A 27,072-nucleotide genomic window follows, 5' to 3' on the forward strand; every position below is an offset into this window, starting at 1 on the left:
ATAAACAGTGAGGCCGAGCCTGTGGCTCTCTCTGCAAGCTCCACTCTCAGCTCACTTCTTGGAGGTTCTCACACTTCATGCTGCAGTCAGGAGCTCAGCAGAGTCCAGCATGATTCTTCTTACCGTGCTGTTCCTTTGCATCATTTCCACCTATTCAGCCTCTGTTAAAGGTAGGTCTGTACTGGGCTTGGTTCAGCTTCTGCCTCACCAGAGGCATAACCAGTGTGTGTATGCAGATCTGTTTTGCCTCAAAAATTATCAGCTTTACTCAGACATGCTTGAGTAATACAAGATGCATTTAGTAGTTAGGTTTAAGTGCTTGTGGCATTCTTCTCAGCAGAGGGGATGGAGGAGACAGTTTTCAAGTGCACAGCGCCAGTGGTGTGACCAGGAGATCAGGGATCTTGACCTTGCTTAATCAGGACATACTGTGGGGGGCACCGACTTGAAAGGGACTTTTCACACCCTCAAAAGTTAAACACACAGAGTGCTCTGGTGGAGCAGAGCCAGGAAGTGCTTAGGGTTTTCCAGGTTTCAGCTTCTGAGCAGTTGACTCAGCTACCACTCAAGTCAGTAAGAAGCATCCCATTAATTTCATGAGAACCTTGCTCTGTAGTAAGTCTTGAAAATCTGGGTGTCTGCAGAAGCCCTGTGAGTAGAGCTTTACTCAGGTGTCCTGACAAAGTCAAGGGTATGAAATCTTGGAGGCTGTCTGCTTCAGCAGTGCCAGTGTATGAAGCAAGGAAACGTGTCTTTAGTAGTGCCTCTTCATGTACAACCTCACATTAAATTTAGAGGAACAGCAACCTTATAACATGAGCTGAGTTTTCAGTTTAATGAGGATGTCTTCATCATGATGAGAAGCAGGGGGGACACGCCATCCTGGGTTAAGCTGTTAAAAAGGCTGTAGAGGTGCTCTCATGGATGCCACCTCCTGTTTCTTGCAGGGAATCCAGAACACTGTGTATGCACAGAGCAGCAACCTTCCTTCCTCCCTGCCTCTGTACGCCCTCATGACAGGAGTTACAAAGGAGAGAAGTTTGTAGGCAGTGCCTTTACCTGTGAGCTCATTTTGTGAGACTGCCAAGTTCAGTTTATGGCTAGGTACCAGTGTGCCACATTTCTGATGTCTGGTCTTCCCAGCTTCCCCTTAATGTCAATTAAGCAAAGCTTCTCAATGTGAAGAAATACTTGCTTGTCACATCCCCAGGATACTGAGCAAGCATTTTCTCTTTAATTAGTCGTCCCTTCAGCTCTGTCAGATTTCATCTCTCTCTTGTGCAGAGATTGAGAGCTAAATTACTGGCCCAAAGGCCACTTAGGGTCTCAGTGTAAGAGCTGGGATTAGAATTAGTGTTTTAGCTTTTCATCAGGCTATGCTGCCTTTTGGAAATATTGAAACATTATTCTATTCAGTTCAGGTAGGTCAGCACACATGAAACTCTCCTACTGCAGTTCGACTTGAAAAATGTTTTCAAATAAGCGGATGGGGTTTGCTTTTTAAAGCTATCTGGTATCAGAGACAGTGGCAAATATGATTTATGAAGGTAGAGCTAGCAAGTAGTTGGAGACACACATGCTGTGCATGCCATATATATTAATAAAAGGCACAGGACTTGACAGCTGTCTCTACTCATGCAGTGTAACCTTCTGTATTATACAGTATCATGATTTAATTATAGACTTGGCATGTTACCCTTAATGACGGACAGTTAACATTACTAGTCAAACTATGTGTTATGCACTCCACCTTGGAAGCAGCACTTCTGACCCCAAGAGAGCATGGCTGGGCTGATGGCAGTCTGTGTGTCCGTCTCTCCTCCCTTCTCAGGCAGTGGGACGCTTGCTGTCAGCTGAAATGTCAATGGCTGCACAGGCAGCAAGGATTCCAGTGCTGTGCTGAATACAAAGGAAGGAGCTTCTAAAATTTAGGCTTTTTATTAAGTAAAGTTTCTGTCAGAAAGGTGTTGGAATATTCCTTTTAAAATAGTACTGGTGTTTTCTTCATGAAAGTTGGCATGAGAATTTAGTTGTGCTGTTTTGAATACTGGTTCTGGTCAGTGACCCTGTATCTCTCTCTCATCTGTCAAGATCCCCCTCGCCTCTCAGCCTGACCGCACTATTCAGTTGTCTCTCTCAGCTTCCTCATTTCCACCAGGATAAATGCTAACTCTTTGAGACTGCTTTCAATACTGCCTCATCCCTGCTGCTTCTCTTATCATGATACACTGTTGGCGTACCCTTTCCCAGTCTGGCAACTAAAGGTGTCTTCTGCCTGGCTCCTGCAGTGTTTTCTATGTGTGAAATGGTGAAAGCTTTCAAAACCTAATGTTCTTCTAGCTCCCAGGAATACTTTGCAGTTATTCGTTTCTTCAATGACACTTGCAAGAAGCTGCTGCATCATTTGCTCATCTGTTTCCTTTAGGATGGAACAGGTCTTTTGTATGTGGGGACAAGCAAATGCTAAAAGGGAGGAAGAGGGAAGGAGCTCTTACAAAAGAAAAAAAAAACCCATGTGTGTGTTCAGCTGTGGGGAAAGGAAGAGGGTAGGTGAAAGGTGCTTTTAACTGAAAATAGGGAGGGAGCAAAACCACAACGTCCACCACCTTAACTAATAAGACACTTTTCGCTGAGCATCCAGATAATTTCTCTTGGATGTGCTTTCCCCCACTTCTTTTTCTTTAGATGGGACTGCGTTTAGAATGCACCTAGTGGGTGGTATTCCTAAAATCTCAGCTGATACTAAGTCCCTTGCACTGCGGTTTCTGCTGCAAATGAAGGGCATTTTGAACCAGGAAAGGAAACAACTGGCTCCAGGGGACTGCGAGGAAGCAGGGGTGTCCCTGAAAGGCATAGCCACCTCTGAGCAGGCACTGAGCATCCTCTACTCTCAAGGGCAAAGTAGCTTCAAAGCTGGTAGGAGTGGGGGGAATTGGGGAAGTGGCTAGGAAATTCACAGTAAACCTGCAGGAAGAGTTGTGTGTCCCTTGGTGACTTTGTTTTGAAGCAGACACACAAGAAGTGCAAAACCAGAGGAGCCCCATTGAATGAATCCTTCAGCCTCCCTGGAAGAAAAATCAAGTTACAGCTTTGGCCTCTCACATGTGAACAGTCTGTGCCTGCTGGGATCACCAAACTTGCTGCACCACATCCCCAGCTGGCATAAAGTATAAATGCATTTAGTTCTGTAGCTTTGTCAGTTTACACATCTTGCAGACCAGACTTGGTGGAGTGTCTGTTTTGCTCAGGGAAAGGTTCTTTGAAGCTAATCTTAATCCACTGCCATGGTATCTGAGTGAACAGGGGAAGGAAGTGAGCAAAATCTTAATGAAACAGGGCTTTTGGACTCTTTGAGAACGCAAAATATATCCACCCACCCATGATGGAACTACCCTGTGCACCCACCTAACTGGGTTTTAAATATGAAAGTGAAATAAGACTGGTTTTCCTTTTTAACAATGCAGTGATTTGAAATTTATTTGAGTGAGTCATATAAAACAGGGGGATATAACATAAATCGAGATAGCCTGATGAATCTCTGCAGGGGACTTTGAAGACACTGATTGCATTACAGCATGTTTAAGAATTTGTGTAAGATGTTGTGATAGATTTTTCTTCTTTTCCCCACCTTTCCCTGCACTTGTCACAAGACTGAGATGTCCCTGAGGACAGCACTTTGTGTTTCTTAGATTAACTCTGTTGTGAACTTGTTGTTTCTGCGCTGTACCTCCTGATCTCCATGAAGAAATTCCCAGTGGATTCAGTGGTGCAGCATTTGGGTGTGTGAAGCTAGTGCTGTGCTGCTTACAGATAGCACCTAAGGTCACTGTATGTGGATTTGCTTTGAGAACATTAAGAGCACTTTGTGCACAGCCAACTTCTTTTTCCTTCCTTCCCTTTTACATTCCTTAAAATATAGCAATTAACAGCAGAGACACAGCTACAGGGACAATTGCTGAGCTTAAAGAACAAGAGCTTAATTATTTAATCTAAAAAAGACATTCTTAATGTTTTCATTACCTTCATGTCTCCCTTGGACAAGACTCTTAATGGAAAGATTCCCAATAAATGTGCAAGAGATGCAGAGAATGATTTCTGTTGGCTCCAACAAATTACATCAGTGCATTTCACATTGCTAAGCACAGGAATTGCATGATTAATTACAGAAAATTGAGTTGCAAATAATTTTGGATTAATTTGTAACATATTGCCAACAAATATGCTAACATAGCTGAAGAAAAGAATCTGACGGTCTTTAAGTGAAGAGCTAGAAGAAAGGATTTTGTGACCATTCTTATGTTAAATATGTAAGATATGTAAGATCAGTGTCAACTTAATCACAAAAAACCCCGAGCTGCTTCAGTGGAACAGCCTCTGAAATCAAAGTAGCAGGGTCAGTCCCATAAATCTCTTGTTTTTAATTCAATTTTTAATTTTTCTAAAGGTGTTTCTTAAAAAATGGTAGAATATGTGAGTTAGTAAATCTAAAATGCTGTTTGTTTTTGCTCTCCAAACAGGGCACACTACTGGACCAAGCCTAAATAATGACAAGCTATATAAGTTTGCTTACTCAGCTGAAGTCTATGTTGATGGGGTGAAAGCATCACTGCAGAAAAGTGCAGGATATCGGATTTCTTCTGGTGTGGATGTCAACCTCTTATGGAGAAATCCTGACAATGATGATGACCAGCTGATCAAAATTACGGTAATGAATGCCATCAGACAACTTAAAACATACACAATCTTTTCTGCACTTATCTAGCTGCTAATCTAATCTCAGAGAACTCACTTTCAGAACACGAGCTAAACTTCTTATTCTCTAGTATCATCAACTAAACCCAGCTGCTTTGATGATCTGATTCCTGTTCAGTGGGATTTCACAAGTATGTATCTAACATCATAAGCCAGAACTTCAGAATATCTCCTATATTTTGAAATTGCATCATGCAGCACCTGTAGCTTCAAACAACTGATGTGCAAGCCCTTACCCAAGGGGCAATATATGTTGTCTGAAGCCTTCAGTTCTACCTACAAATCATGACGTTTGCTTGTACCATGGGTTTGATAGTTAGCTTTATGGTGAGGTTTTCTGACACTTATTTCCCCAGTGGAGAGTGCTGGCTTATTTTGTAAACGTAGACATAGTAATCATAGAAGGTTAATAATCACAACCAGAAATTAAGAAATAAAGAACATTTATCATGTGATTTAGTCTATCTAGCCTACTCCAGGCCAATTCTACACTGCTCTCTACATTAATTTTCTCTGCTTTTACTTTGCTAGATAAAAGATGTTCAGGTTGAAAATGTGAATGAACGTCCAGCTGCTAAAAGCATCTTCAAAGGAAAAAGCACGGAGAAGATCATCGGGAAAGAGTATCTGGAAGCTTTACAGAGGCCCATAGTGCTTGAGTTAGTCCGTGGAAAAGTAAGACCCTGTCTTTTAAAATTCAGTCCTGGAGGAAACATGACACAAATCTTTTGTAACAAACTTGAAGAATTTACCACTTCACTATTCTCTCAGGTTTTTAATAAGCCATTGTGTCCTATCAGTCTGTGTGAAATACAGTAGTTTAGAACAGACTGTAATTTACCCGTACAAGGGGCCCTTCTAGCCCAAGCCTATTGTGTGTTGGGAACACCACACAGTGGGGAAGTAAAGAGCAGATTGTCCACAAATCTATAGTACACATATGGATATGTGCACAATTGCTATGTGGGATTTGTGCTATTGACTTCAGCGAGGGCAGGATTTTGTCCTGAAGATCTGAAGGCAGAAAAGGAGATACAATTTGTCATGAGGGATGTTATACTGAGTCTGTGAGGAGCAGTGTTAATCACTTTAAACCCTTATCAAGTATTTTCCCAGGACTGCTTTTCCCAGTTCTTTGGTTGCTTATTTACTTCCACATCCCCTGCAGTTTCAATGGTCCCAAGTTAATGAGCTTGATGCCAAAAGAGCTACAGTCTTACATGTTTTTCCCCCACTGGGAAATTGTCTCCAAAAATCAGAAGAGAAGGGTCAGAGAGCAGGTGTGTCTCAACACATGCCTGGGTTTTATAGACTGCCCTGAGAGAGCACCGAAGCAATGTCCCACCGCAGGAGCACCCATGTCTGTTTGTAGCTCTCAGCATCCCCGTTTCTCTGAGAAGGGGATTCAAGTACATCCATCTCACCCTCTTCTTTCCTGCAATGCTGCTTATATGTCCCCTTGTACTCAGCCTGCTGTTCTGGTCAGGGAGTAGTGAGGCTCAAGCCCTGGCTGCTCCTGCCTCCTCTCCCTGGTCCTTCACCCTCCTGTTGCTTGTGGCATTAGGCCAAGACCCCACTTTCCCCTCTGCAGCCCGAGCAATGCTTGGCAGGTGGGGCATGGGCAGAGGGGCTGTGAGAAAGGAGGAAGGTTGAAGGTCACACTCCCTTTTCCCTTCTGCAGAGCGGAGTGAGGGCTGTGACACTTTATCCCAGCAGGATCTTTACCTCCTGCTGTAAATAGGCACTGAGCACATACCCTGTCCGTCAGCTCAGCCTGCTGAATTGCAGCTGCTATCAGACCTGCTCAGTAACTTTCAAACTCAGCCTTGTCATCAGTTTTACAGAACATAAAAAGAAACAGGACAGCGCTGGCTGTGAACTGTACACATCCCTAAATGAGAACAGAGGTACCAGAAGAACACAGTCAGAATGCATTACATTACACACACTTAACATGCTAAGGCTAAGATGTAGTATTAAAAACTTGGGCTTTTTCTCAGGTAGTAGGGTCTATACACTCCTTTAATAATTTCTTTGTGGTGTGGTACTTTCATCCCTGGCACAGTAATTTCACTTTTCAGGGTTGCCCCGAGATAACACACTGATTGTACTTACAGTTCCAGAAAAAGGGGCGCTTTTAAAGCACCTTGAATGCTAAGTGGAGGTGCAAAGTCTTGTTACCAGAGGAGAGACTCAAGCACAACAGTTGACCAATGAAGTGCAAAGGTTGTGATATGTGTGACACGTCATTTAAGTCATTCTGTGATTTATCTATGATTTGCCCTGAGTTTTTGTAACCTGTGATTAAAGTGCAACAGATATTATGCCCCTGTGGGGAGTGATTATCTGAGGATTATGTGGAAAAATGGGTTGCCTGTGAAATTATGAAAAGTTTCCCATTTTCCATCTAAATTCTCTCTGATTCCAGGAGGAGAGATGCTCACTGCACTGAAACTGTGCTTACGTTCAGCTGAAGGCTGAAACTTGTTTGCACTGTTATCATCAGGCCCTGCAGCTTCTTGAGTTTGCTTAAATAAGGGCAACAGATCCAAATTCAACTTCCTAATGAGAAAAAAAGTAAAGGGAGTTTTTCTAGAGTGGATCATCACTATTCCTTTCTCATTTAACACCATTTGTTATATGCATTTGGATGCTTTTTTATGTACTTTATTTTTTTATTCCTACAGGTCAAAACCTTCTACTCATATCAAAATGAACCTGGTTTTACTCAGAACATTAAGAGAGGTCTGGCTAGTCTTTTCCAGCTACAGCTGCACTCTGGTTCTTCCCGTGAGGTATGGTGCTGTATCAGGCAGTATTATCATCACCTGAGGAACAGGCAGAGCCTGATCTGCTCTGAAAGGCAGACCTGTGGCTCCTGCTGACTTCAGAAGGAGTAAACTGGGACAGAAATCATCCCTTTGATCACATATGAGGTTGGGGACATAAAGACAGTCTTCTGAATATTTGGTGACACAGGTTAAGTTGCTGCAATTAACATAAAGCAGTAGTGCAATCCATTTGATTTAAAATGTCTTCTTCAATTTTGCAGAGTTTGGTAATAAACCACCTTAAACCAGGTCACTATCAAAGTGATTATACTGCTGTTTAAAGTTGGTTGATTCCTAAATTCAATTCAGTGGAGTCCCATTCTAAATCAGAGTACCCCCACAAAGTTAGCACTGGTTTAGCTGCATCCATTTAAGTTGCCTTCCATTGTTAAATTTGTATATCTGTCCCCTTGAAAAAAGCTTGAATTTAACTCAAATTTGTGAGTATAGTGTGAGCTGCCCCGTATTTCCTAATTCTCCTGTTTAAACAAATACTGTTACTTTTCTTCATAGCCATCTAATGAATAGTACCCCTGCCAATCCAAAGCAGATAGTTAGAACCACTGACATCCTCAAAACTGTGAAATAAACCCAAGCAGTGCAGCATCTCAGGTACAGGATTCCAACAGTGGAGAAAATGTTTCATCTTTGGAAGGTGTTCTGTGATCCCAAAGACAAATTCAAGAAATTGTCCTAATCTAACTCTCTTTTCCAAGGTGGACATTTCTGGGAAATGCAATACTACTTACCATGTGCGGCAAGACCAAGTGACTAAAATAAAAGACCTGGACTCCTGTGAAATAAAAAAGAAAGGATTTACCAGCCACAACCGGGTATGATTTCTTTAACAAAGTAAAATCTATTCTTCCTATTTAAAATATATTTTTAGCAGCTACTACTCATCTTCTCAGAAGTCCTTCTTGCATTAGCGAAAGCAAATTCTGTATGTAAATATTGTAGTTTTACTAGCTGAATGTCATATGTAGTTCCCATGGAGAGAGCACAGATTATCCTGTAGTGTAAACCAGTTTGGCTCAGCTGATACAGACACAGTCACAGGGATAACAGTAACCTTTTTCCCATCTGCTGTAAATGCCAGGCAAGATGCTGACTCCTGAATGGAGCCTGGTCAGGCTTGCCTGGAAGGTCAAAGGCTTCCCTAATGCACAGGTGTAATACAGGAGATGTGCCGCAGAGGTAACTGAAGCCCTACTACGGCCCTAATGGTCCTCCACTGTTAGTAAATGTCGTTCTAAGTAGTCAGTACTGAGGGCAGGCTGGACATATGCTGAAGGCACTGGAATTCTCTTCATCAGAAACTGACCTTTCCCAGCTTGGAGAAGTACAAAGACAGCACACACTCTCTTAATAAACTGCCTTAACACTGTGGCTGGCTTCCCAATTTTCACACTTACCACAAAGATATCATCTTGTTTACAAAACAGGAAGCAAAGCCAGCCACCTTGTTTGATCTGACTATGAACATGACAATCTCATTTACAAGACATTTCTCTGGAAAAGATTCTTGTCTTACTTAAAGCATATCTTAAACTAAATGTAGTACTGGGTGTTTTCTCAGTTGCAGCCTGCTCCATAACTTCCTGCCCTGTTCCCACGGTCATTTACCATGGTACATACTGAATTTGTAGCACATGGTGTAGAAGTGAGTGGCTTCTTACTGCAGAAGGAATTCTTAAAAACCTGGTTTGTAGGCTTAGCTGGAGATTCCAGCATATATGCACCTCCCTCATATGGCTCTACTTTGTAACAAGTCTTGCCCTCATTTGGAACTGTGAGCTCTTTTCCTATTTTGTTGTTTATTGAATAGCCCTCTCTCTGTTTTATTTTTAATTATTTTCAGATCTTGGATGTCGGTACAAAAGCCACATCTGCTACAGTTTATGTGCTGGAAGACAGTTTCATTAAATCCATTAAGGCAGAAGAAAATTTTGTTTTCCTTCTGAATTACCGACAAAAAACAGGTGCCAAAATAGTTTCAAAGTAAGTTGGGCAATTGGACTGTCGCTGATGGTAGCAGGACTAGTGGTTCAAGTCAGGTTATATGTGTAGGTCTTATAGAATCGAGATCTAAGGCTGTAAATTCTCCAGGTAAGGATTTAGGTCTCTTTTGTATCTGTATACAAAATATATATCCAATTGTGCCAGGTGCCAGGTCCAGTTTTGATTAAGTGTTCTACCACACCGCAAATAATAAATAGTGGCATTCATAAGAAGTTAACTGGAAACAGCAGGAATTGGCTAAAACTTTTTAATCTACCCATTAGTGCTGTAGGTGTTCTGTATTCTTATTTTTCAAGAAATACTTCTGATGGATTTCCATTTCTAGTATGTGAGAGTTTGGAAGTATAGAAAATAAAATCTACTGCATAGAAAAGAAACAACAATGAAACCTAGTTCTGTCTTAGACTCCAGACTCCAAAGCACTGAAAGTGTGGAGATACTCATACAAGATAAATGATTCAGGCATCTCAGTAATATTAGATATTTAAAAGAAAAAGTACATTCAAAAATCTCACTTTCCAGATCTTTTAAGAACAAATACATGAAACATTTCAGAATGTATGTGATTACTGAAGGCTGTTTATCAAGTGCTATAAATCTGTGCTTTAGAAAGTCTCTCATATAGGTATTTTATTGCTCATAACTCTAGCAGTAATTTTGCTGGTGTCAGATATTTCTGTTACCTTAAAAAGCCCATAGACCTGCCATGTTCTGAACATTTAAAAATAAGACTTCAATAAGACTGTACTCCAGATTTTTTTGTCTGTGGAGGGTTTTTTTGTTTCTTCTTGCTGTGCTTTCTGCATCTCTTCACTGATGGTTGAGCTCTAATGGTGTTCTCACTGTGTGGATGTACAGGCAGAGGCTGGAACTGAGGTCCGTACAAGCTGGGCTGGGACTGATTGCTGCAAAGCAAGTCGCCAGTGTGATCAAGACCTTGGACCCCAATTATGTTGCCATGCCCCTGGAAGCAGAGCCAGTGAAATCCGAATGCAAAAAATGCCCTTCAGTAAGTAAACACAGGTTCATTGGACATCAGGTTGCTTAGCTGAGCAGGACAAGTGTGAAAGGAAGTTTCTGTCCAAGCAGAACTAGGACAGGTCCAACATATCAATATAAAATACACCCTGGAGTGGGGAGTATGGAAGTGTTGCAATGGTGCTCACCCCACAAGAGTGTCTTAAGATCTACCACTAAAAGTACCAACCTTTTTGCTCTCTTTCAAAGACTGAGTGCAGTATTTCTCCAGATCACTGGAAAATGCAACACCCTTTTGTTTTATCTCACCTTTGCCAACCTTGAGGTGGCAGAAGCTTATTTCTTCTGGGTAAGGGGGTGGGAAATTAATTTTAAGGTGGTTGATTGGTGTTCATAAACAGTTCTGTCATGGAGGAGCTGAACTGTTCCTAGAAATTAAAGTTCATTAGCCATTTCTTAGGCAGGCTAAGCATTTGTTGATAATGTATCTAACCTGTTCTTACTACCTGACCCGAGGTAGTCTTTTGTTTAAAAGATTTTACGGGTATTTTATAATTATAAAATGGGGCTTTAGTATTCTTTGGAAGTCCAGTAATGTTCTCATTTTTCCCTGGGAAAAAAATTGCCTTGTTTTTTTATATTTAAGACATCTGAAGGCTAAGAGCATGGTACTGTAAAAGCATCATCTTTTGTTTTACTAATGATATTCATCATAAACTAAATAAATTACTACAGTGACTGTTAGCAAACGGTATTAATACTATTACCATTGAGAAATGAATGGGAACATTAAAGATCATTAGTCTCTGGTTTTGATAAGCAAGATCTAGCTTCTATTCAGCGCACATAATTTTAGTCCTCCAGAGATACTCCTTATGAGCACAAATACATTCCTATATTGGAACTCATGCTAGTTATTTGGAAGTAGCATTACACTGTAGTAATTTATCTTGCCTAGTGCTTGTTGAGCCACAGAGAAGACCAAAACCACATGTTTGGGGAATATAGAAATGATGCTGCATGTGTGCTGGAGCAGTTCTGAGCAGGGAACATCAAGGCATGCTAAACAGAGTAGGGACAGGTGTTTTTTCCCTGACTCTGCCCATCGGGGTTTGTGCTGATCAATTTGTCACTTGGAACTGAGTTTGTCAAAACAGTTATAATTTCCAGACCAAGGTAACAAACACAGGGTATAATTCCTGAGCACTGCCTGGGGACTGAGCTATGTCATTATAAACATAATGGCACGAGGAGAATGAAGTCCTGCTCTCTCACTGTATTTTTCAGTAACTGCTATGAAAAGCTGGGCTCTATAAACAGAACACTGTATCCAAAGCAGCAACACAGCATATGGCACTTATATATCATAGTATGCATTAATGCCCTGCTGACATGCTATGCCTTAGAGTTTTACATTCTCAAAGCCCTTTTGAAATTGTAACAGGTCTTGTCTCTATCTTTATGAATTTGGTAAAATAACCATTACTATCCTCATTTCCCAGATGGCAGCACTAGCTTCTCTGAGGTTATGGCAAATGTTTGCACTTAAAATCAGGCCTAGATTTCTGTGTTTAGACAACATAAAGTATGCTCTTTTCAGAAGTGCTCCTGCATCTTACACTCTTTTATGCTCATGGTTCCTATGGTAATGGATTCTTGCCCCTTCTGAAAGTGAGGTGGGTTTGTCCTGTCTTGTGCAGCCACCCTTTGTATGTTGGTAAACAGCTGTCAGGCACTGACATTCAAAACCCACTCCTGCTCTGTTTAGAACCTCTTGGTTTGGCTGGAGTTTTCCTAGAGTGCCCACAAGACCTCTGTTCTGATCTCTCTGTCAGAGAAACAGAGATCTGTCTCATGCTGAGGTGCCATGTGGAAGCATGTGCATCTTGTGCCTCAATGTTTGGGTTATTAAAACCAAACTGCCTGACATTCACATCAGGAGAATGAGGGTCCTTATAAAAGTCATTTGTGAAAAGTTTTTTTAGTGCCATGGTCACTGCAGGAGATGGCAGCTGCTCCTTGTAGCTGTTGAACAGTTTGATCACCCCCCAAAGAGGAAGGCTTGGTCTCCACTCCTTTGCTTGAGGTGGCTCCAGCTTGTATCTCCCACCTTTCTTGTCTCTAGGGTATGGGCTAAACTGACTAAGAGCAGCCCACACAGTTGGGCTCTGCACGGGAGAAAATACAGGAATAATGAGGTTAGAGATTTTTTTTGCTGGACTATGGTGCAGCTTCAGCGGGGGGAATAAAAAGTGCCCCATATGTTTATCCAATTTCAGTTTATAATAGGAGCACTGACCTTGGTGCTAAGCACTAATCACCAGTTGAGGTTAAAAGACCCATCTGTGCCTCAGAACATGAGCTCCTCCCAGGTGGTCATTAATCCTCAGGAAATATCCTATGTCTCAATCATTGTTGCCTAATTATTGTTTGTTACAGTCGATAGAAGTTGCACTCTGTACTGATGAATGATACTTCTAATTGCCAGCAGGTTCAAGTGCTATTGCCCAATACAAAATCCACAGAGGGGAAGTATTTTAGTAAAGGTCAAATGGGTGCTACAATTATTTCCCAGTTGGGAAAACTGCAGTAAAGACTGCTGCAAAGAACAGCTGAGTTTTCACCAAGGAATGTTCTCAATAATTTGAGATAACAGAGGCAAATGCGAGGGAGAGAGGAAAGGTCAAAATACCGGCACCAGTTTCTTATGGGAGTGTATCTGGAAGGACAGATATGGGTGCTTTGCTACCATGTTGGCTCATTTGGGTAGAAAATGTGGTGCGGGAATAAACACAGCAATTACCTGTTCTAATACCATCTTACCTTTCATTTTGTACAATAACTACAAATCCCTTTGTATGCAAGTTTATGAATAAAAAATGGGAATAACTTCTTGGACATTTAATCCTGTTCTATACTAACCCAAAATTACCATCTTGTCAGAAATTATGATTCATTTGTGAATTGGGGATTGTGCATCTCCCTCTTTAAAAAAAAAACAAAACCCAAAAACTTAGGAAAAAATGGGAACATAAGGTAAACACCATATTCACCGGAAAGCACAGTAAATTTGCAAGAGAAGAGAATTCACTTTATTCCAGTTACAGTATAAATAAACTTGTATTGTTCCAAAAGAGATTGCATTTAAGGTCATGTACAACATCAGGAAAATACTAATAGTGTTGGAAGAGAGACAGCTATAGAAAGGTTTCAAAGGTATTTGTGCTGGGATATCATAAATCAACGAATACTTAGCTAAAGGATCATCAATCTGTTGGATTTCAGCTGATTTGAGCAACAGCTGGCCTACATATCTGCATTTAGTAGGTCTGATTTTGAGAACTGAAACCCCAATCTGAGAGATTTGACATAATATGAATTGTTTTGCAGCTTTCTGAACACTGGCAGAGCATCAGAGAACATATGCATCCTGACAAACTTTCCAAAGCTGAAGCAGCAAAAAGCTTTTTGTCCTTCATTCAGAACATCAGAAAAGCTACGAAGGAGGAGATACTGAAAATTATTAGAAGTGAAAATAAAGAATTTCTGTAAGTTGCCATGAACGAGCTTTTAAAAGGTTTAAGTTACTGAAAAATGCAGAAGGGCAAATTGGATGCAAAGAGATTGAGTTCTACTGGTGATGTCCTAGCAATGCAAACCCAGTGTTCAGTACTGTCTGGAGGAAGAGGAATTTTTTTTTAAGTTATGTTTATTCTTATATTGTAATATAATACATTTTCAGCACACCCTTCAGCCACCAGGGTTGTATCTACAGTGCAAGGCCAACATACTTTGTAGTGTAGCCAAAGGTTCTCAAACCAAATGCTTGTTCTGAAACACCCTATAACTTGTTCTTGACTTCCCATTTGTTTCCTTCAATTGGAAATTCAACAAAGAAGGGGAAGATTGAAGTCTGGGAATTGTCCTGGTATTAGAGTTTGGTTGTGAACAGCATGCACACTGAGACTTGAGAGTTGACAAGCATTTCTGAGTCATATGGTCAGGATCTTTCCAACAAATTGTAGCAGTTGTTAGCAATAGAGATAAACCTGAGAGTCACTCAGGTAGCATAGAAGCCTTTTCTCTGTGTGCCATTGTGTATGCAGTATTAAACCACTTTTTTACATTTACAACCTTGTCCTGTAAACTTTAATACACTTGTGATAGTTCGGTTTTTAATACCTTTTTTGGTCCCCTATTTGCATAAATTCGAATATTATCCATACATATGAGTTCGTGTACCATTTTGAGGTGGAGTTGAGGAATACTTTTTCCAACAAGAGTAAAAGATTCTCTTACTTGCAATGAAGAGATCTTTCAGCACATTAGCTTCTTTCTTTCAATCTGCAGCAAAGTCCTTTCAGTATTGTCTGACTCACTGCAATGATATGTTCATTTAATTTCCACTTCTTTGTAGTCCACAGGTAGTGGATGCCGTAACCTCGGCTCAGACACCAGAATCACTGGAGGCCATACTGGAGTTTCTTGACTTTAAGGATGCAAGCACTTCTATCCTGCAGGAGCGATTCCTGTATGCCTGTGGATTTGCTTCTCACCCCAGTGAAACACTCCTGAAATCTTTAACTGTAAGTCAAAGGACAAAACAAATACAACAGAGCTAATTCTCTTATGCCTCATCCCAGTCAAAGGGAAAGGGAAGAAGAAACAACTGTTGCTGTTTCTAATTTTCCTTTCTTTATGCCTTCCAGGGTTTCCTATAAGTGTGCCATTAACATAGATCCTGAAAACAACAAACATTCCTAGGTCCAGACTGAAAGTCTATTTACTTTGTAAAATGTTATGAAAATCAGCTACTTGGAAAAGAAACATAATACTGAATGTTAGGAAAATTATTTGAGGATTGATTGTTGTCTTATGAAAGTCCAGTAACCAGGACTGTAAATACTTTTTTTTTTCCCCCAAATGAATCTACTTGAGACTGAATGTAACTCAAGTTGAAAATGGCAGTCAGTTATTATATGTAATATATATGTAATGATAAAGCTGTGCTGTGCTTAGCCTGACCCCAGGCCATTGTGGTAATCACTGCCCTTGCATTGCAGTGATGTTCACAGAAAATGAGGACACTGCAGAGTGTGGCTCGTGATATTTACGCTGAGACACTAAACAGCTTTGCTTTTGCATGACAGGAGAAGTTCAAGGGGGATGTCGCTAATGAAGAAATCAGAGAAACTCTTGTCATTGTCATGGGAGCGCTCATCAGAAAGCTGTGTGACAGGGGAGGCTGCAAGCTTCCAGTGAGTATCTGGTGGTCACTGCTGCCCAAATTCTGGTCTGCAACACATGTGACTGATCCCTGCTGACATTACTGGGAGAGCAGGACAGACATGGGAAGCAGATTCTCCTGCTTAAAACAAGCCCATAAACTCCTATGTTTGATAGAGGATTGCATTTTTTTTTTAATAATGACATATACTTTGTCAGATATAGGCTTTATGTTGTCTCTTCCCTTTTCTGTGGATCTCTTCTAGTTTCCCCTTGTCTGACAGATTTTTTTTTTCTCGCTGCTGAATCTGTCAGCAGAAGCAGAACTTGTGCTCCCTTGTCCAAAAGCTTTGCATATCCTCAGAGAAACACTGGCAAACTCAGGATCTGTTTATTATTTGCAGTCACCTTAGGTTATTTCACCTCTGTGAAGAGAATTCATTGGTTCAAGTACTCAACTGTGCCCCAAACATGCACAGAAAAACCCAGAAGGAGGATTTTACTCTGAGCTTGAACTGAGTAGATGCTGGTGTTAAAGGATGGGAATGATCAGACAAGGCTGCTGGATCTGTGTTGTTCAGCACTGCAGCACACTGCTGAAAAGATCCAGAGCACCTGAATGGGCCCTTTTAATTTTCCTTGATAATTGCCAAGCACTTTTATAACATTATGTTACGAGTCACTGAAGAACACTTCCCTTGCCTTTTTTCGTGGGGTCATGTTGGCCCCACAAGGAAGACCTGTGAAGTCCCTGAATCAGGGCAGGAGTAGCTGGCAAGTGATAAAACTGTGGATCAGGTGTCACTTGTGGCTGCAGTCACTTTGGTTATGCTTGAAGGAGCCATCAACATACAGCTCACAAATGACACCTTTGCTAACCCTGTGCAACAAAAACGAGCTAGAACCCAGGCCTGCCCCTTCTACTCCTGCAAGGGGGAAAAGGGAGATCTATCATCACCATTTAATGTGCTGTTGATTTTCTTAGGCTGTTGTGGAAGCCAAAAGGTTGATTCTAAATAGACTGGAGAAGGCCAAGAAAGATGACAATGTGCAGATGTACCTGCTGGCACTGAAGAACGCACTCCTTCCCGAAGCAATTCCAGTGCTTCTGAAGTACTCTGAGTCAGGGGAAGGGCCCATCAGCAGCCTTGCTGCCACTGCCTTGCAGAGATACGATCCTTCTTCTCTCACCAAAGAGGTAAGAAAATGTACCACCCTAGAAAAGAAGTGCGGGAGACTGTATTAAACATAAAGGATAAATTAACAGAGTTCATTTCTTGTCATCACCAGCATGGGCAGTGAGGTTGAGTACAATGTCAGTAAGTTTGCTGATGGCACCAACCTGTGTGGTGCACTCAACATGCTGAAGGGGAGGAATGGACTGTTGGATACGTGCTAGTCAGCCCTTGGCTCCAGGGTCACACACAGCCATGCAGTCTGCTGGGAAAACTGGGCTCCCCTCGCAAGAGGGAGCCCTTGGGCACCTGTGCAACCCCTGTTCTTTCTTGTGCTTTCACATGGGGAGAACACAAAGTAAGAGAAGGGTAAAATAGCTGCATCTTACCCTGCAGCCTCCAAGAGTAAGAAAAGACATAGAAAATAGTGGGACCTGACATCCTGCCTCTGCTGCATTATCCTGCATTCCATTTCATACCCACTGCTGGCCACCAGGACTGAGGCTGTCAGGGTGCTCTGCAATGAGCATGCTGGAGGCCATTCTGTCAGTGGGGCTACGTGGCTTTCCACGGACTCCCTGTAACAGAGATGTGTCACAATCTTCTCAGGGACGCGAGGCCACCACAGGTCACTATCTAGAAAATTAAAATCACAAGATTCTTGATTTTTAAAGTACATACTTCCCTAACGGTGAAGAAAATGTCTCTCTTACCACTGCCACATTACTTTGTTCTTAGTGCTGCTACTTATTTACAGCCCCACTTTGAAAACCAGTGTGTAAGGCTGTATTTGGTCTGTGGCTGAGAGAACGTAACAGATGTCCCACTTGTCCTTGTGGTCACTGAGCTATCTATACATGTCTCAACATTCCAAAACGACCATGAAAAACATGATGCTGAAAATATATCCTTATGTATTAGCCTTAGCTATGGAGCTAACTTAAGCTAATTTAAGCTGATGTTATAAACGACATTCCAACCTGTATTTTGCCCAGTCATCTGCATGAGCATTGAGTGAATAATGTGTTTCCTGACCAGGTGAAGGAAACAATGAACAGGATATACCACCAGACTCGCAGAGTCCACGAGAAGACAGTGCGAACCACAGCAGCTGCCATCATCTTAAACAGTAACCCATCCTACATGGAAGTGAAAAACATCCTGCTCTCCATTGGGGAACTGCCTATGGAAATGAATAAGTACATGCTCTCCATGATCCAAGATATACTGCACTTTGAAATGCCTTCAAGGTACATGAAGTTCAGTGTAAATGGAAAAAAAAAAAAAGCCCTTCCTTACAAAGAACACACAGGTTCTCATGAATTACTAAAACTTAAGGAGAGTATAAAAAGATATCTTATTTTTATATCCCTTGTATTGTTATTTCAGAATAAATCCCTTCATTTCAATGTAGTTCTTTTAATAGCTATTCATATTTTCACAGGTAAAAAAAAGAATTAGGCATCTGACTTGCATTACTGTGACAAATGTCATCTGTTGGTCTTAATTCTCTCACTGGGTCCATTGCTTTTATATTTTAAGAACCAGTGATGTGGAAAAATTTTAAACATCACAGCATGAGAATGAACATAATCAGTATATCTTTTCTTCTGAAAACCTTTAATTTTCAAGCAAGACCTTTGCTTGCCTTTCTTCCTATGACTGCAGGGAGTACCTAAAATTGAAAAGGAGACTCTGGGTTAGAGCAGATTTTTAGTGGGAAAAGGTAAGGGTTTTGAAGACCCTCTTTCCTATTGGGAAATTCACTCTCTCTCAAATTTGATCTTTCTACTGAAAAATAATGGTACTGTAACATTTTTGTATCTCAGTGGTTTTGTTTGTTTGTTTTGAAATACCACAGCAAAACAGTTCGGCAAGTTCTGAAGGACATGCGCACCCATAACTATGATCGCTTCTCCAAGATGGGCTCTTCCTCTGCCTACACTGGATATATCACACGTATGTAACCATGAAACTGCCTCTGAACCTTCTTGGTATTCCCAAACATTTGATTAATCCACTAGTTTAGTCACAGGTACCTTCTTTCTTCTTTAATTAAGGTGGTCCTGATGTGTCATCCACATACAGCCTCGACATCCTCTACTCCGGCTCTGGCATTTTACGGAGAAGTAACATGAACATCCATGTTTTCGACAGAAACACTGAACTTCATGCCATCCAGGTAACTGCCACACTGTACATAATAAGTAAGCCAGTATGTGGTCCTTTTCTTACAGCTTCTAAATCAATTCAGCTAATGCTTAAGACCATATGGTTTGCTGGGCAGAGAACAAGCCAATAACAGGGGAAAACCAATAAGAGGGGAAAACCCCACAATGTGGCATATATTTGCCATAAGCAAAACAACAAGTGTTTTGTTCTGCATCATACATCAAGGTCTGTGTCTGTGTAAAGCCTATGCTGTTTATCTGATGTAATCAGTAAAAGCTTTGTGAGTTTGTAAAGTCAGGTCCTAGCTCAGGTATGTCATAGAATGGAAATTCAAGGAGTAGATCAAATGTACAAATCAAAGAGATTTAAATGTCTGTGTTTTAGACTTTTCTTAACATTGGCAAGAATCTTCAGTATTATAATTCTCCTAAATTTATGCAGGACAAAAATTGTGCAGTGGAACATCTCTGGCTTTTCCTCCACACTGTCCATGAAAAATAGTCATATGAATAAAGGAAAATGTGTTTGAAAGAAAAGTAGTCTCAGGATTGTGATCTTCATGTGGGTAAATTCTGCTCTGCTCCCCAAAGGGCAAAAACATGGCATGAGATTATTTTATTTTCCATTTTTATAGGTGCTCTACCTAGTTCCATGAAGTCTTAACCTCATACCTTTTCAACTACAGCTACATAAATTAGAATTAGGCTTGTAGGCCTTAAGAAAATGTGTAGGGCTGTTATGGGTCAGGCAGGACTTTTTCATTGATTCTGTATGACTGTTTTTTTGTAGGTGGTGATTGAAGCTCAGGGTCTGGAGTCCATAATAGCTGCAACTCCTGATGAAGGCGAGGAAAACCTGGACTCCTTTGCTGGCATGTCAGCCATTCTGTTCAATTTCCAGCTCAGGCCAGTGACGTTTTTCCAAGGGTATGGCGATTTAATGTCCAAAATGCTCTCGGCAACTGGAGATCCCATGAACGTGGTGAAAGGACTTGTCCTCCTCACAGATTACTTACAGGTACTAACAGCACACTCTTTGCTTCTTTTTCTGTCTCTTAAGCAGAGACGGTTCCTCCCCCACACTGCTATTGTAGGACACCTTATTTTGTTTCTTTTCAGTGCTAATAAACCTGACTAGTGTTACACAGGCTACCCTTCCTAGGGGAGCAATAGAAAAGTCATAGGTATTAAAAACCAGAATGAAATTACGTGAAAAGCAACCTAGAACAAAGGTGAGAACAGATCTTCTAGAAAACAAAGTGCAACTGAGTAAAAGCAAATCCAACTGAGTTTCTGTTGAAAACTCGTATCCCCCCATAATTTCTTGTAATACAGTATTGTCCCATGTGACCACCTAAGTTTTCCTCTTCACTATTTGTCCAGGGACCTTGTGTCCAGTTAGGCAATAACTGTCAGGTGAATGAATCACCGGTACTTTCCCAGATAATTATCCTTCAAAGAACAATGCTAAGAGGTCCAAATTTCAACATTTAATTCTAGGCAAAACAAGGAATTAAAATGAGGATTACACAGTTTTTATGCAACTGTCACCCCAAATGATATACTAATTTTGTGCATAAAAAGATTCACATATAAATATAACTGGCTACATATTGTGTTATTGGAGGACTAAGAATCTAGACGTCTCTCTCTTGGTTTGATATCTTTGCTCTTCCCAAGCAGGGATCTCCTTAGAACCTGTGGATTTGACAGCTGTACTCAGCTCATGAAACATCTGCTGTCTCAAACTCCACTTTTTACTTTTCCTTCCATTTTAATTCTTGGCAAAAGAAAATGCCAAAGATGATGAGACAATCCACTCTGCTCAAAATTACACAGAAACACTCTCTGCACATGACAGGTTTCCCCATCCAGAACCCAGCTCAGGTCCTTCTAATGGTATTTTAAGTCCAGAGGGCTTCCCAAGTAGTGCCCAAATTGGCTTACTAAAGCTCATTCCAACAGTGCTTTACAGTTCACACGCAGATTATGGGCAAAAACTTTACCGTGACCTATTTAACAAACAGACCGCAGAGGTGAGAAAGATAATCATGTCTAGTCCTGAGCACAGGGAGCATTTAGAGAACTAAATATTTCCAACTGCTGTGCATGCACCAAGCTCCAGACATACTCTGGCTGAATCAGATGGCTGGGCACCCTCAGAGCTCTGTCAGCCAGCAAATTCTCCACTCCTTGTCTTTGGAGAACCTCTCAGAAGTCTGGGGCAGCCAGGGCTGGGACTGTGTGCCACTTTTAACAATATCAGGGTGTAGTGTTTTCAGTCACTGACTCCCCGGAAGCCTCAGCAGCAGTGTCTTACCTCCACATCCCACAAGGACAAGCGTGGTTTTAAAGCACTGTTGAACACAGCTTTGGGCCGAGCTGCCTTTTAAGCACAGCCCATCTTTCTAAGAATGGTCTTACAGCTATGCTCCATCTCAACAGCACATCAACATGGTTTTGGCACTTCCATGTGGCCACAGTGTTGTTTGAGGGCTAAGAATAACCAGAAGTTATATTCCTGCTATAAAATAAACAGCTCTCATAAAACTGTTTTGAGACTGCATTAAAGTTCAGCAGTGTTAATAGTTCTCCTAGGCAACACACCTGCCAGAAGCCCAGAGAAATTAAATACTGTATTAATAGGTCAGAGAAGCCACTTGAAAGCCAGACCCCAATGGAAGGTAGCCAGTTCCCAGAGAAGTGCCTGTTGCAGCCATCTCTGCGTTGCATTACAGTAAGGTTGCATTACAGTGCAGTACATAAAGACATTTTTTTATTGAAACATTGCACATTTCAGCATTTTGAACAGTAACAAATGACTGATTCTGATCTTTTGGATCACATTTTCCACTGCAAATGAGACACAAAGCTTAAAATAGGAAGGGAAAGGAAAATACTTCTCCTGAGGAGGCTGGGTCCCTGTGATTTACACCTCCCATCAGCCTGGATTGGATTTGCACATGAGACGAAGGACAGGGCTGAGCTATAAATAAGGAAATAGATGAGCTAGTAAAACACAAGACAAGTGCTCCTTAGCTTCTCTGCTGGTTTCAGTGACAAATACAATTTAATTCTAGGTAGCATTTAAGCCTTGAACTGTGCAGCCTTTGCAAACCTAGCCTACTTTAATGTTCTTGGGTGCAATTTGACAATGCATCTAAAAATATCTGCTACTCTGGTTGTGTGTACATATCTCTGCCAGCATGTATACTGTTACCTCCTCACTCATTAGCAGCTATCCACCAATCCAATCTCAATTAAAAGCAAAACAAGCTTTATCTCCACACCTAAGCAGACCAACAAGGGAAGTATTTTATGCCCCGTTGCAGTTGGTATAAAAACTCACTTTGATTTCAGAAAGACCACAATTCCAATCCATGATTTTAACTTGGGTGAAAATGAGAAATCAGAGCATCATATGACCACACTTTGCTGGGGTCACGCTGAATTTATAGGCCACAGCCAGCCCACTGCATTCTTTAAATCTCAAGCCCACTTTAGCAGCAACTGAGTGCCAAGATGGCTCTGCCAAGCTGGTTCTGTCAAGGAAATAATTTCAAGGATAGTTAACTTACCCTAAAAGGTGAAGTAATCATGTACAGCTACCATAATTATCCAAGTCTTCGATTACAGCCAGATAACTTTAATGTTCTGAACGAAAACCTTCCCTGACGTTTCTCCTTGCTATAGGGATTAGGAAGCTAGACTGACTCTCTGCTTGCTTCTTTCTTAAATATTAGGACAGCATTAGCTGGAGCTACTGGACTACTGAATAGCTAAGAAGATAATAGAGACTTCTAGGGTGCCTGGACATCAAAAAGGGGGAGGAAATTCACATTTCCATGTGTCCTATAAAGGCCTGCAACGTTACAGGTGCTGCGAATACCACAGACACAGAAACCTGGGAGGAGGGAGAAAATCCATCTGTGAGATGGGAGAAAGTGTCCTGTATGTGAGGCACATGATCAAAAAAAGCTTTTCCCAAATTAATGTTTCTTTTAAAATGGTGAATTAATCCACTAGTTCTTAGGGAAGCAGAACAACTATATAAAGAGAGCTAGATTGTCAAGCTAGGTGAACCTTAAAATCTTGGATGTGTGTCAAACCTTAAAAGTAATGAACTGCCATGACCCTGAGCTATACTACCACTTCCTAAATGCACTTTATGGATGTGTTTCCAGTCCAGCCTTATAGGTTTCATGAAGCCATGAGCACATTTGATATTTGATAGAAAATGCATTAAATGCAAATTGAGGTGCATTAGCTGATGGGTTTGAAGCCACTGAAGACATAATTCCTGTCATATGGTGGGTTTGGAGCCACTACACACAGCACAAGTGGCAGCATCCTACTGCCAGTGCAGGGCTGCTCAGGGGTGCTGCAGTCACACTGCACTGCATCTGTGCTGGGCTTCCAGCAAGGAGTTTAATCTGATTGAGCTGGACTGCCATCACAGCCTCCATGGGGCTTGTGTGGTAGCTCTTGGAGACATGGTATTCCCTGCAGTGACACTCCATGCAGAAATTATGCCAGCTGGCACACAGGGGAAAGGATGCAAGGTGCCTTGCTGTAGCTTCATCCCATTTTTGAGGGAGGGAGGTGCGTCAGGATGTTTTGTCCATCCTTTCAGAAAATCCCTCTCTTCCTTTTCGTTCCTGCAAAAGGACAAGTGGTGTGAGTGCAGTACTAAAGGGAATAAGGAAACCTCTGAGGTCTGAAGTCAGTAACCTGTGCTTTCCTATGGCTTCAGGAAATCCAGCTGCAGTCTGGGCCAATGGCCAGTGCAGAGTTCCTGGGTGGACTGGCCATCGACATCTCCGGGGGGATGGAGTTCAGCCTGTGGTACCGGGAATCCAAAACCAACGTCAAGAACCGGTGAGATACTCCCAGCACACTCTGTAGCTGTAGACAGCTTAGGCTCCTGAGCCTTGGTAGTCCCAACAAGAAGAATTTAAATATAAAAGACCTTGCAGATGAGTTAGAATTAAGATGAGTTAGAATTAAGTAATTAAATAAATTGAATTAAATAGGTGTGTGCATGGGAGAACATTTGTACTTCTCTTTTCCTTTCCACCTGGATAATACCAGTTCCCGGTGGTCTCATCTGAATTTATACACTTTTATGTGAAGAACAGGCTCCTCTGAGGGCAGTTTTTATGTGTGTATGGTAGGACTGTTTGTAATTCAATTTCCTCTTTTCTAATGTGTTTTGAAATAATTGTAATGCTTGAATTTTTTTGTAGGGTAGCCACGTTTATAGCTGGTAACACCGAGGTGGATTCTTTCTTTATAAAAACTGGTATGGAAACCACTTTGGAAGCAGAAACATCTTTAGACTTCATCTCCACGGTGCAGTTTTCACAGTACCCATTTTTGGTCTGTATGCAGATGGACAGAGTAGAGTCTCCATTCAGGTAAGAACTAACAGCACAGACTTTTCTGAGGTGTCCTTTCAGCCAGCTGCTGGAACTTTAGGTTTTCACAGTCACAAGAGTTTAACCACTGAGGTCGAATTCCAGTCCAACACAATCAGGTGCAGCGCAGGCTGTTACAGACGCTGACCTCTCTGCTAGCCCATTCTTCCCTGTTCCTCACCCCTAAGATTCAGAAAGAACCCTTTTGGAGATCACAACTGATCAGATCTGAGTGTGCACTTTAATCCAATTTTTTAATTTGGCTTTGCAAGTGAACTAACTCAAGTGGCAGGACAGTATTCCCCTCATGTACAATCAGTTCTGATGGTGACCTCAGGCTTTGCCAGCAGTAGATCTCTGTTACACTGTTGAGAGAGGAAATGCAAAGCCATAAATGAGCATCTGCTATTTACTAGTGTCAGCAAAAGTACCTGGCTGTTAAGCTCTTGCAGCCATTGTGTTCTATCATATTGTATTAAGGCACCAGTTTTCCTGAAAACTGAACAATTGTGCAATAAGGATAAAAATATGCTTTTCAGTAGCCGAAGAATAGTAACTGAATGGGGTTTACTACTCTCGCCTGATCCCTATTTGCTAAGACCTAAGGAAGATAACATTTGCAGAGCCTGTGTCAGGTTTCCACTCGGGTTGTTCTCATCAAAAAGATGGTAAAAACCTGAGAGGAATCAAAGAACTTGAGGATCTTCAGGAAATACTAAAAAAGCAGTATCTGCTATTCTGCAGCCACTAAAACAGCTGCTGCTTATATCTGCTCACTGTGGAAGTGCCATCTCGCCTGTGTGCAAGGTGTTCCTAACAGGGTGCAAGCTCTGCATAAACCTGCTAATGCCAGAGCCTGGTGCTGTGTCTTTGCAGGACTCACATGACCAAGTATGAGAGCCTGCCCTCTGGCAGGCGCTACACTGCCAGGAGAGGGAAGGCAGCTGTGCTGGCAGGGAATGAATACCCTCTCCACCAGGAAAACTCCAACATGTGCAAGAAGGTGTTCGGCGCAAAGTCTGACTCTGCTGGCAGCTGGTTTTGAAAGCAGGACCTGAGCTCCTTGCTTTCTGGAATCCCTCAATGACTTAGGCCTGCATGTACCTTACCAACATGGAGCTTGACCTTGCACTGCTGCAGTTAATGGGAAATTTGCCATTGATTTCAACGGGCCAGGATCAAACTCTCAGTGCGTGCACAGTGTTTACATATTAACCTATATTTAAAACTTTTGTAAAAAAAAACCCTAAGGCAAATAAAGACCAATTTGGTAGTGTTCCATGCACTCCCTTAAGGGTGGTGCTTGTTCTTCATTTTTACTTTTTTGTGCCAAAAGCAAAAGTAATCCTTCATTTTTCTTTCTTGGGGAATACAGAAGTCTGTGTTTTTGACATACAGGAAGAGCAATTATGATGTATAAAGAATGATTATTTATAAATATATTTTAAAGTATTTAGGTGTTTTAGGCCTATGACCAATCCCCATTCAAATTTTCAAGTACAATTAACATCCAGGTAGGACCATGAATTCCTGCTTACTCAGTATTGCCTGTTTACAAAAAAGCAGGTTTTATTTTACATGATTTCAAAGGGTTTTGCGGTTTTTTTTAAGCAGTCAGAACTCGATTATTATTATTTATCTTTTGGAGGTTTTTTTATTAACTGCTGTAGTTAAATACAATCGATTAACAGTGTGAGGTAATGTTTCCAGAAGGACTTACAGTTGTCTTAATTCTGTTCTCGTTGAAATCAATGGTATAATTTCTGTAGCTACCAGAAACTGGAGCAGAGTTAAGCCAACACTGGTTGCTTGTCAAGGTTGCCTCCTAAAAATCTGTGTCCCTGTGTGTAATCAAGACAGGTGCATTTCAAAAAATGAGCACCCACTAAGGCAATTCTGAACTATGATGAAGTAAAGGGTCTTGAAAGAAATACGTTTTGGATGCAGTCTAGCAAAGCCTGTGCAGAGCCAGAACGCTTCTTTTAGGTAAGTTAGGCTTGTATTTCAGTGCAAAAAAAAAATCACTACTCAGACAAGTCCTCTGATTAAAATGACTTACACACTTCAGGCAGTGTCTTCATAGGATCTATGGAAAAAAAAAAAAAAGTTTTACATTTACATCAGCATTACAGATTAAAAAAGAATATACGCCATCCCAACTCAGCTGATCTCTGATCCATCTGATTTAATTTTTATAGTACAAGGTGTGCAAGTGCTGGTCACAAAAAAAGTAAAATAAAAAGCCAAGAACAATTGTTTTTTCAAAAAAAAACCCCAAACCCAAAAGCAGGCAGGAAAAAGTCATAAATAGATTGTCATAAAAAAAAAATTACTACAAGATTAAGAAAAGAATCCAAATTCTTTTGTGTTGTAAAAAAAACAAGAGTGCAGAAATCTGCAAAAATCAAACTGTCAGTGGGATGAATAGTCTGCTTGTTGTCTTTCCTGAAAATGCTGGCACATTTCTAGTCAAAGCATAAATAAAACCGGTAAAAACACA

At 41.2% G+C, this 27,072-nt stretch overlaps 1 protein-coding gene across 1 annotated transcript; it reads left to right on the plus strand.

Annotated features, from left to right (window-relative positions):
* Positions 1–27,072, plus strand: LOC121674915 (microsomal triglyceride transfer protein). The gene is made up of 18 exons (XM_042049741.1): positions 1–170; positions 4,518–4,705; positions 5,284–5,427; positions 7,440–7,547; positions 8,300–8,416; positions 9,445–9,584; positions 10,464–10,614; positions 13,974–14,131; positions 15,001–15,169; positions 15,734–15,841; positions 16,795–17,007; positions 18,023–18,234; positions 18,846–18,943; positions 19,045–19,166; positions 19,946–20,173; positions 23,909–24,033; positions 24,402–24,572; positions 25,449–27,072. Exons 1-18 carry the CDS (start codon positions 110–112, stop codon positions 25,615–25,617), a joined length of 2,682 nt encoding a protein of 893 aa, XP_041905675.1. The 5' UTR covers positions 1–109; the 3' UTR covers positions 25,618–27,072.

This window comes from Corvus kubaryi, unplaced genomic scaffold (assembly GCF_017639235.1).
Source record: "Corvus kubaryi isolate FWS band 111438036 unplaced genomic scaffold, C.kubaryi_AGA036_p1.0 71, whole genome shotgun sequence".
In the NCBI taxonomy this organism is placed as follows: domain Eukaryota; kingdom Metazoa; phylum Chordata; class Aves; order Passeriformes; family Corvidae; genus Corvus; species Corvus kubaryi.

Bases quoted from the DNA above. Each gene is read 5' to 3' on its own strand.
- LOC121674915 (XM_042049741.1), top strand. From the start codon at position 110: ATGATTCTTCTTACCGTGCTGTTCCTTTGCATCATTTCCACCTATTCA. The intron at 4,706-5,283 runs GTAATGAATGCC...TTACTTTGCTAG, and splicing joins ACCAGCTGATCAAAATTACG to ATAAAAGATGTTCAGGTTGA. The intron at 15,842-16,794 runs GTGAGTATCTGG...TGATTTTCTTAG, and splicing joins GGGGAGGCTGCAAGCTTCCA to GCTGTTGTGGAAGCCAAAAG.